Here is an 11,937-nt window from a genome sequence, read left to right on the forward strand (position 1 = left end):
GGAGGAGGAATAATGGTCTGGGGCTGTTTTCCATGGTTCAGGCTAGGCCCCTGTAGTTCCAGTTAACAGGAATGTTCAGGGTGGTATGGCTACAAGCCAAAGAATACATTTACACCCATTTTCTCCCCGAATTACGAGGCGAAGGTCGAGTCATGCGTCCTCCGAAACATGACCCGCCCGGCCACGCTAATAACACAGTTCAAAATGAAATGTTGCTATACTTTTCCAGATGTCACCACCACCCACACACACAATTATTCCCACTCAAAATAGGAATAATTTGATTGACTTTTTAAATGAATATTGAAGCCAGACTTCACCAAATCAAATAGATGTTTATGTACAGTATTGACACCCCTGGTAAAGATGAACAATAATGACTGTATAAAATAAATAATTCAAATACCGAACTATATTTTATGCTGTATATAATTTTGGATGAAATTATATTATTTTATCTCAACACTAATTGCTGAGAGGGAGAGATTTTGTTTAACAAGTAATACTTTTTTCTCCAAAAGGTAGGGGTCAAAATGATTGACACCCCTAAATATTCTTATAAAAGTAATCAAAGGTTTAGTATTTGGTCCCATATTCCTAGCACACAATGACTATGTCAAAGTTGTGACTCTGCAAACTTGTTGGATGCGGTTGCAATAGGTTTTGGTTGTGTTTCAGATTATGTTGTACCTCTCGCCATGACCAGTAATGGTTTTGGGAGAATCATTTTGACCCTCTGTAACTTTCTCACTCATCATTGTTCACAATTCATTCGGAATTATCCATAACCATGGTAGCATCCACATTCTTGTAGAAGTGTTAAATTCTATTCTCATTTACAATAACAGTATAGAGTCATTATTGCTCATCTTTATTTCATACAAAGTGAGTGTGCTTTACACTAGAAGTTTTTTTAAAAACTTCACTGTGATCGTATTGAAAAAAATATTATTTCGAAGAAGTGAACTTTCCCCAACTTAGACAGCTGGTGGTTGTTGTTTCAGATTTTGGAGGGGATGAGGTGGTGGACTGTGTGACAGTGGAGCCCTTCATGCTGTTCGACTGTGTGAAGCTCAGCAACAACACTGCTAAAATGGACAGGAGGTGCAAGGCGTGTGTGTGTGTGTGTGTGTGTGTGTGTGTGTGTGTGTGTGTGTGTGTGTGTGTGTGTGTGTGTGTGTGTGTGTGTGTGTGTGTGTGTGTGTGTGTGTGTGTGTGTGTGTGTGTGTGTGTGCGTGCGTGCGTGCGGTGCGGTGTGTGTGCGTGCGTTTGTGTGTCAGCATATGTCTCAGGTGACTGTACAGCAGGGTTGACCCTGTGGTGAAAACAGCAGTGTAGTGAAACACATTCAGTGACATGTGATTCCATTTCTGGAAGTGAGAATTGTCTGAACCTTTACTGACCTCACCACAGAAAACTGTTGAGATTCTGTTGAAATTCAGCCTGTACTGTATCTTCAAATAAAATTCAATGTACTGTAAGTGTTTTTGTGACCCTTGAATCCACTCTCTTGTATCTAGGTGCTTATCACCTAAGGTCTGTTCTCTGTTGTAGCCTACAAAAAGACTAGGAATCTCAGCGTCTACATGTTTGATTTCATTTGACATTGATCTGTTTTATTTGTCTTTTGAGGCATATAGCAGGGAAGGTGGGTGGTGGGTGTGTAATGTTGAAATGCTTCAATGGATGTTGATATGGGCTAGTTGAAGTAAAACTTGCTTAGCAGAGGATGATCCATCGACCTCTGCGTCGTGGGCCCAGCACGCTTCCATTGCGCCACTCTGCTTTCATCCATCCCAGATGAGACTCTGATGATGAGTCTCCATCACTGGTTTAGGAGGCCAGAGCCTTATCCATTCGGTCACTAGGTCACGGTTAAACAGGAAATAACTGTATGAACTGTCAGAAGTAGTGAAAAAGAATCTGCATGGGAAGGTCTGAGGCCTGCCCGTGAAAGGAGGCTTTTTTCATCCCTGTTTGCACTTTATAGCTAGAATCCAACTGGATAACAGAGGATGGTTTTGATTCATCGACATCTGGGTTATGAGCCCAGCACGCTTCCCGTGTGCCACTCTGCTTCCCATGTCTTCTGCTGAGGAAGGAGGCATATAGCAGGGAAGGTGGGTGTGTAATGTTAACACTCTTCAATGGAAGTTTATATTGTATTCAATCAGATCACAGAAACTGCTACTGTGTTACTGTGTTTCCTTTCAGCTGTCTAAACCAAACATTGGATGGATTGTAGCTCGAACGGTTCAACCAAACAAGGAAGTAGTGCCACGCTCTGTTTAGATAAACCAGTTTAGCGCCTGACATTAACAACAAACAAATGAGTCTCCAAATGATTTGTTAATTCAGTGGTACCTTGTAACATCTCTCTTAGTGCACCATGGCTGTATTCAATAAGCACCAAATGGAAGAAAACTGACTCTAACAGAGAGGGACTACTTAGACTTGTCCAATAAGAAACGCTCATTTTGTTTTCTGTTGCATAAACATTGTAAAACACTTTCAGCTGTGTGCCTTAATGAATACAACCCAGGATGGCTTGTATAATATTCATGAGGTATACGTTCAGATGGTCTAGTTCCTTGCATCAGGTGACTCGCCCACCTTCTCGAGATCATATGACCGTGATGTCACAGATGTTGCTATTAGCACTCGTGACCTGTTTTATTCCTGACCATTACAGGCTTTACTAGCTTCCTCCTTCAACAATGGTTATTTAGATAACAAGCCCCGAAATACAGTACTTACAGTTGGGGGGACTTTGAGATACCGATCAAGTTTATTTACACAATCAAAATGATTGTTTTGATTAGTTTGTGGCACCAGCTCATTTGCTTGAAGGGAAACAGGTACAATAGCACCTGCCTTGACAGTACGTCCAAAGTGGAGGCTGCTGAGGGGAGAACGGCTCATAATAATGGCTGGAATGGAGCGAATGGAATGGCATCCAACCATGTGTTTGATGTGTTTGATAGCGTTTCACTGATTCCACTCCACCCATTACCACGAGCCCGTCCTCCTCAATATGGGTGCCACCGACCAACTGTGACACAAACAAGTATTCATAGGAAGGTGTTTTTTGTAGAAACGTACCTATCACACCATAAAAGCCATATGAAATGCCATCTTTACCAGTTGTGAAGTTGTAAATACCATGTTTTTGTTTTTTGTTACTGTGCTTTTGAACTCGTTGAGAAACGCTGATTCCACAAGCTGTGTAAACCTTAAACTAAAAGTACAGCTATCATGCTTGTAAACTAATTTTAGTGTCCAAAAAACATATTCATAGATTAATTTTATGAATACATATTTGATGTTGCATTTAATTGCAGAAAATGATGGTATCGAGGTAATTCCCTAAGTAGGTGACATCAGATTGGAGCATGTGGGAGAAGTGGGTGCTCAGGATGATAGACGAGTTTCCCACTAGTAATTACCAGTTGGAGGGCCATTGAAGTGGATTTTTCTCAGTTGTATGTGGTAAATTCCCACTTCCCACTTGGTTATGAACGCAGCATTAGCCTGGCCTATGGAAACATATTATTCTTTGGTCTCATAGGACAGGGATTTCTGGGCCTCTCTGGTGAAAAGGAAAACCTGAATCCAGTGCTGGCCCTAGGATCTGGAGCCTCAGTTTCGTACTGTTTATAAGGAAGTGACTAAGCGCTCCTGCAGCAGTCAGTCTGCTTATTGGTGTGTGTGAGTGAGTGTGTGGAACATTTGGAAGCATGAGGACCTTCATGTTGTTGATGTGCCTTGTAGTGGGCTGCCTGGCTCAGGCACCTCATACATGCAGTAAGTAAAAGAAAGAGTGTGTGTATGTGTGTGTGTGTGAGAGAGAGAGCAATTGTGTTGTAAATTGAGTAGTAAACCTAAGAGCTGCAGTGTTATGAATGGATGCCTCCAGTCAAAGATTAGCCACTGTGTACAGTATAACCCTGATTTAAAACCTGTACTGTACACAACCTGTACTGTAGGCAGAGCAGAGCTGGAAAAGTTGGTAGATGTTTTCTTCTATGTTTATAGTGTATAGGTCCCTTTTTATGGCTAAATTGTGCATTTAACACAAGAAAATTGATAAATAATTCACTAATTCACACCCCTCCCTCTCTCAGGGTCTCCCCCTCTTCTGACCGGAGCCCTCTCTGTGGTAAGTCTGTGCTTTGTCTCTCCACAGTAGGCGGGAATACATGGCTATGGAGTTCCCATGATGATAATACCAGAAGGAATATTTTGACATAAATATGGCTGTAAATATAAAAAATATATATATTGATATCCTGACTTGTAAAATTACAAAATCAAAAATATTAATTTGGTCACAAAAAAAGCAAAGCAAATAAAAAATAAAAGCAAATACTGTATTAACATGGCAATTATTACATAATTTGCTATAATAATGATATGATCTGCTATAATAATGATATAATATGCTGTAATGATATACTCTGCTATAATAATGATATGATCTGCTATAATAATGATATGATCTGCTATAATAATGATATAATATGCTGTAATGATATACTCTGCTATAATAATGATATGATCTGCTATAATAATGATATGATCTGCTATAATAATGATATAATCTGCTATAATAATGATATATATAATGTTACTTACCCTACATTGTTCATCTCATATGCATACGTTGATACTGTACTCTATATCATCGACTGCATCCTTATGTAATACATGTATCACTAGCCACTTTAACTATGCCACTTGGTTTACATACTTATCTCATATGTATATACTGTATCGATATCATCTACTGTATCTTGCCTATGCTGCTCTGTACCATCACTCATTCATATATCCTTATGTACATATTCTTTATCCCCTTACACTGTGTATGACAGTAGTTTTTTTTGGAATTGTTAGTTAGATTACTTGCTCGTTATTACTGCATCGGAACTAGAAGCACAAGCATTTCGCTACATGCATTAACATCTGCTAACCATGTGTATGTGACAAATAAAAATAAAAAAAATAAAATTTGATTTGATTTGATTTGATTTGATAATAATGATATAATCTGCTATAATAATGATATACTCAGCTATAATAATGATATAATCTGCTGTAATGATATGCTCTGCTATAATAATGATATGATCTGCTATAATAATGATATGATCTGCTATAATAATGATATAATATGCTGTAATGATATACTCTGCTATAATAATGATATGATCTGCTATAATAATGATATGATCTGCTATAATAATGATATGATCTGCTATAATAATGATATGATCTGCTATAATAATGATATGATCTGCTATAATAATGATATAATCTGCTATAATAATGATATACTCAGCTATAATAATGATATAATATGCTATAATAATGATATACTCAGCTATAATAATGATATAATATGCTATAATAATGATATAATCTGCTATAATAATTATATAATCTGCTATAATAATGATATACTCTGCTATAATAATGATATAATCTGCTATAATAATGATATAATCTCCTATAATAATGAGATAATCTGCTATAATAATGATATACTCTGCTATAATAATGATATAATCTGCTATAATATTGATATACTCAGCCATAATAATTTTCTACTCTGCTATAATAATCCCTGTCACACTCCTGTCCTTTCAGGCAAATGAGAAGTTTTATGCAAATGCAAAATACACCTATGATGCGATGCTCAAGCGTATCCGCTTCAAGGAGGTTGGCTCTTATGAGAACAAGACATTTGGCATTGATGCCCTTCTGCTCTTCAGAGAGGTAACAAACACTTATTCACAACAATAACCATGTATTCACAACAGCCATTTATTCAACATACCGGTACACAAAAATCCAAGTCATGCTAGGGCTGTCAAACGATAAAGTGTTTTTAATCGAGTTAATTGCAAATTCCAAAATTTGCTCAAAGTGAGCTGTAAATTTACAATTTTTCATATTAAAACGTCTTCATTTTGTCAAATGTAACGGTTCGCAGAATTTGTTTTTGTTAGTTTTTGGGCAGGGTGGTGGGGGGTAGAGCAGCTTTAATATTGCAGATAGATTGTGGCTTCAATCAATGTGATTGTCTGCATCGTTTTCAATCCCTTATATATTTCTTTAGTAAATATATATATATATAAAATATATATTTAATATATTTTCCTTTATTATTTTCACCTAACCCTGCCACCCCTCCCCTAATTGGAGTAAACTAATGGACAACAACACTCAGGCTTCTACTTCTAGTTTATACATACTGTATTTTACGGACACAGTATATTTTACAATAGTTATCTTTTGTTTGTTTTTAGTCCCACACTTCAGCTAACTTCAACCCCTCCCATCTATAGCTGAAGAACATCCCGTTTTGATTTATATTTGTCATTTATTTTTCAACTGTGCCGTGATGTTTCACAAAAGTTCTGAATTGTTCTATTCTCATAGTTTCCAAAACAGCATGGGATACAATTAAGTATGGGAGGAGTTCAAATTGAAGAAGCGGCAGAAACCAACCTATTGGGAGTGCAGCTAGACAACTGCTCTTCATGGTCGTCTCAAATAATTATCTATGTAAAATAATTATTAAAACCAGGAAAAATTCTTAAGCAAATAACACAAGCATTAATTGAGAATCAGGTGAACTACTGTTCTGTGGTCTGAGGAAATGCATCATCAAGTGAAGTTAGGAGACTGCAGATTGCACAGAACAAAGCAGCAAGGATTGTTTTAAGGTGGAGATATGGTTCTTCTGTTGCAGTCATGCGCAGTGTTCTTGGTTGGTCATCAATCGACAAGGTAATTGAAAAAAACATGCTTATTTTATTTCATAATATACATAATTTTAAACGGCCAACTTCTATTCACAACGGTATTCATTTGGTAAGAGACTGACATTCCGTAAATACTAGGAATAGATTGTCCACCATCTATGCGTTATCTAGACAGAAAAGAGAAATAGGCAAAATAACATTTCGATTTAGAGCAATAAAGAAATTGAATAAATTATCTGAGCAAACCAGAAACCTTTCAATATATACATTTAAACATTATTTTAAAAACATTTAAATATAATACATAGACATGTTGCGGGACTATAGTAGATGAATACTGAATCTACAAAATATTGATTCTTCATTGGGTTATTATGTTAGTATATCATGTATGTTTGTAGTAGTGTGTTATATGTGAAAATGTGTTCGTATTCTAAATTGTATTTGAATGTTTAAGGACTCCTGGAAGATGAGTCCAAATGGGGACGAAAAGAGATCCAAATCAAATCAAATCAAATCTACAGATTGTAAATTAAAGATAAACATTTTTGCTAAGAGTATTATTGTTTGATTGATTATGACTTTTATATCACCCAGCAGTGCTATTTGCAGAGTTGGCTCCAGGTAAATGTTGCAATTCAAACATCATACAAACCAGCTTTTCCTCTGACTTCTCCCAGGGTGTCATGTATACGATTAACCACAGGAACAAAACCTGTAAGAAGGAGAGGCTGAAAAGGGAGGACTTCCACCCTATGGAGATCCCTTCCGATGCTGCTCTGCTGGGCCAGGTGATCTTAGGGAGCTCCTCTGGTCCAGGACAAGGTCTGCTGGTCAACACCTGGTATGGAGAAGTTGCAACCCCAAGTGGTAAGGAAATGGACAAGGCCGTTTGTTAAATACTTGCCTCTTATTTGTGGCCTTCCTCTCTCCGAGGGAATACCAAGAAACATTCCTAGCAACTATTTGTTGCATGGCAATTCAGATTTGTGATTCTGTTCTCAAATCACATTTCTACTCCCTGATTGTGGCTTTCTGACTTTGGATCAATTTCATCACCAGGTAAAGACAAGTGGGTGAGTACCTTCACTGAGTTTGGGTGCATACCTGTCAGCTCTGCATACTACACGGACAAGACCGGCTGGATGCTTTCAAGGTTAGTGTGTCTATTATTGGGCAGTGAATTAAATATGACAGTTTTTGTATATAGTACCAGTCAAAGGTTTGGACACACCTACTCATTCAAGGGTTTTTCTTTATTTGTACTATATTCTACATTGTAGAATAATAGTGAAGACATCAAAACTATGAAATAACACATATGGAATCATGTAGTAACCAAAAAAGTGTTAAACAAATGAAAATATATTTTATATTTGAGATTCATCAAAGTAGCCACCCTTTGCCTTGATGACAGCTTTGCACAATCTTGGCATTCTCTCAACCAGCTTCATGAGGTAGTCACCTGGAATGCATTTCACTTAACAGGTGTGCATTGTTAAAAGTACATTTGTGGAATTTCTTTCCTTCTTAATGCATTTGAGCCAATAAATTGTGTTGTGACAAGGTAGGGGTGGTAAAGGACCAAGTCCATATTATGACAAGAACAGCTCAAATAAGCAAAGAGAAAAGACAGGCCATCATTACTTTAAGACATGAAGGTCAGTCAATATGGAAAATTTCAACAACTTTGAAAGTTTCTTTGAGTGAAGTCACAAAAACCATCAAGGGCTATGATGAAACAAACTCTCATGAGGACCGCCAAAGGAAACGAAGACCCAGAATTACCTCTGTTGCAGAGAAGTTCATTAGAGTTACCAGCCTCAGGAATTGCAGCCCAAATAAATGCTTCACAGAGTTTAAGGAATAGACATATCATAAACATCAACTGTTCAGAAGAGACTGCGTGAATCAGGCATTCATGGTCGAATTGCTGTTAAGAAACCACTACTAAAAGACACCAATAATAAGAAGAGACTGGCATGGGCCAAGAAACACGAGTAATGGACATTAGACTGATGGAAATCTCTCCTTTGGTCTGATGAGTCAAAATGTGAGATTTTTGGTTCCAACAGCCATGTCTTTGTGAGATGCAGAGTAGGTGAACAGAGGATCTCCACATGTGTGGTTTCCACTGTGAAGCATGGAGGAAGAGGTCTGATGGTGTGGGGTGCTGTGCTGGTGACACTGTATGATTTATTTAGAATTAAAGGCACACTCAACCAGCATGGCTACCACAGCATTCTGCAGCGATACGCCATCCCATCTGGTTCGCGCTTAGTGGGACTATCATTTGTTTTTCAACAGGACAATGACCCATAACACACCTCCAGGTTGTGTAAGGGGAATTTGACCAAGGAGAGTAATGGTGCTGCATCAGATGACTTGGCCTCCACAATCACCAGACCTTAACCCAATTGAGATGGTTTGGGATGAGTTGGACCACAGAGCGAAGGAAAAGCAGCCAACAAGTGTTCAGCATATGTGGGAACTTGATTTGTTTAGCACTTTTTTTGGTTACTACATGATTCCATATGTGTTATTTTGTAGTTTTGATGTCTTCATTATTATTCTGCAAAGTAGAAAATAGTAAAACTAAGGAAAAACCCTTCAATGAGTAGGTGTGTCCAAACTTCTGACTGGTACTGTATATATATATATATATATAATGTGTGTGTGTAGTGTCATATTTGACATCAATACATGGTCTATGTAGTCTTTGTTCCATATCCTCGTTCTGAGAAACTTCCTCAGTCCATTATGTGTTCCTGAAAGCAATCAAAAGAATGTCTTCATTTCGCTTGTGTGATACTTATGGAAACATAGAATCCATAATTGTATAATAATAAAAGCATTATGAATGATTAACACATAACTCCCCTCAAGCATGGATTTGACTGTTGTTAAATCTACAGATATCCATTATGTTATAATTATATAATCTTTTCATTTTTTTTACTCACAGCTTCTTCAACATTGTCGTTGGGATCCTGGACCCCCGGGAGTTCTTCCCTCCTAAATTCTGTCAGGGCGCTTTACTGGATGAGACTGAAGAGGCTGCCAACTTCTACAGCATTTTCAAAAACCTTACAAAATATTCCTAAAGGACATTGTCTTTCATTTTCTTATGAGAATTTCACACAACTATTGCTTATTTTTAACCTGAGATAAAAAGCTGATTTTTTTCAAATGAATTCATAAATACAAAAAAGGACTGTGTTAGTGTAGGAAAAAGGGGTAAAACACAAGTTACAAAAATAATCTACTACTGACCATGTTACAAGTCAGTTACACTGAGCATTGTATGTACACATTACCATCGCAAACGTTAAATACTTGCATTGAACTGTCCTTCTGAATCATTTCTTTTCAAAGGCCAGTCTACAGTCCGGGTTAGGGTTTGGCCGGGGTAGACCGTCATTGTAAATAAGAATTGGTTCTTAACTGAATTGCCTAGTTAAATAAAGGTCAAATCAAATAAATACAGTAATAGTTTCATAGTATAGTGGACAGCTAGCACTTCACAAGACCTCTTCATATTGTGTAGACATAGAAAGAAATGTCCAGATAAGAGACTCGGTCAGTTGTATCAAGAAATTACTTATTATACTATACTGACTATACCTCAATGGAACAACAGACAGACTTCAACAACCAACTAGCTACTGTGCTATAGGACGGGTTAACGTGGTAGCAGTAATATGTCACTCCCCTTAGCTCCTCCTCCTCCTGCACTCCCACATTGGCAGCCATCACCCCTGGCTCCCAGCCCTCTTTTTCCAACCACAACATCCTGGCATCAGGGTCATCGTCTGAAAACCAGAGGTGAGACCCAGAGTTCCTCAATGCCTCCAGGTACTGCTTTAGCACCTGGCTGACCTTGGCTCCCCATTCCCTAGACTGTAGCAAGGTATCTATGGTGCACTTGTCTAGAATGAGGTCCAGGCTCTCAGAACCAAGTCCATCTTCGAGGAAGGATTCTGAGGTTGCATGGCTTTGTTTGCTCTGTGTTCCTACATTAGGCGCACAGCAATAGGGGAGATGTCAGCACAGGTCATCTGCACTGGCCAGGGAGAGTCTTTGTGTATGCAGGGTCTTAGGCCAGAGGTACCACAGCCCATGTCGAGGACGCTAAGTAAGGCATCCGAGTTGGGAATGTGGCATGGGCAGGATGAAGTGCCGGATTGCGTCAAAATCAAAGAACCATTCAAAGGTCTAGCTTTTGTTTTCTGTGTAGAATCGGTCCCATGTTGCTTTTTCGTCCATGTTGTTGATAAATGAGTAGGGACAGAAAGGTGAATGTCAGGGAGAATACTAAAACATACTGGCAGTATTATATCATTTTCATAATGTCAGTTTATAAACCCTTAAAGCAGAGTTTCCCTACCACTACACAGCTGATTCAAATAACCAACTCATCATCAAGCTTTGGTTATTTGAATCAGCTGTGTAGTGCTAGTGCAAAAAACAAAACATGCATTGGGGGCAGGACCGAGTTTGGGAAAACCTAACTTAAAGGGGTAATCTACAGTTGCTTCATCCATTGTTGGACTTTTGAATTAATGAAATGTGCCCATTGATTCTTGAAGGATAATTTATAAATGCCTCATGAGCTTAGTTCAACTGTTGTACACCATCAGAATCCAAAATATAAGCTTGTTTCACTCCAATGTTTGTAAAGGAATCGTAAACAAACACTATGCAGCCTCAAAACATGGTTAAAACCATTGTCACGAATTCCCTGCTGGTAACTATTATCTCACAACCCTTTCAAGTTGTACACTCCTCTCCCTACCGGATCCTGAGAGTCTTGAGCAGGGGTGTCACACTCATTCGATGGTGGGCTGAGTGACTGCAGGTTTTTTGTTTAAGACCTAGACAATCAGGTGAGGGGAGTTCCGTACTAATTAGTAACCTTAATAAATCAATCAAGTACAAGGGAGGAGCGAAAACCTGTAGACACTCAGCCCCTGTGAAATAAATTTGACACGTGGTCTAGGGGTAACATAAACCAGCCTCTCAAACGCTCTCTGGCCTGTGTGTCCTGGGCCCTGATTGGTTGCTAAGAGGCACATTGTTAAGGGGCAGGTCACCTGACAGCTCTTCTGACTGACTTTCTCAACAGAAATATCTGAATAGATAGCAAGTAAGGTAGCTAACAGTATTT

At 38.3% G+C, this 11,937-nt stretch overlaps 1 protein-coding gene across 2 annotated transcripts; it reads left to right on the forward strand.

The window, feature by feature from the left end:
• The first annotated feature begins 3,649 nt into the window (after window positions 1-3,649).
• Window positions 3,650-10,121, forward strand: LOC112214783 (ependymin). 2 transcript variants are annotated; one of them, XM_024373797.2, is made up of 6 exons: window positions 3,651-3,804; window positions 4,125-4,159; window positions 5,650-5,778; window positions 7,451-7,640; window positions 7,833-7,926; window positions 9,736-10,121. In XM_024373797.2, exons 1-6 carry the CDS (start codon window positions 3,738-3,740, stop codon window positions 9,872-9,874), a joined length of 654 nt encoding a protein of 217 aa, XP_024229565.1. In that variant the 5' UTR covers window positions 3,651-3,737; the 3' UTR covers window positions 9,875-10,121. The 2 variants fall into 2 exon arrangements, with proteins under 2 accessions (XP_024229566.1, XP_024229565.1); XM_024373798.2 differs by lacking the exon at window positions 5,650-5,778 and having other exon boundaries at window positions 3,650-3,804.
• The last annotated feature ends 1,816 nt before the right edge of the window (window positions 10,122-11,937 follow it).

The sequence above is a fragment of the Oncorhynchus tshawytscha genome, linkage group LG15 (genome assembly GCF_018296145.1).
Source record: "Oncorhynchus tshawytscha isolate Ot180627B linkage group LG15, Otsh_v2.0, whole genome shotgun sequence".
In the NCBI taxonomy this organism is placed as follows: domain Eukaryota; kingdom Metazoa; phylum Chordata; class Actinopteri; order Salmoniformes; family Salmonidae; genus Oncorhynchus; species Oncorhynchus tshawytscha.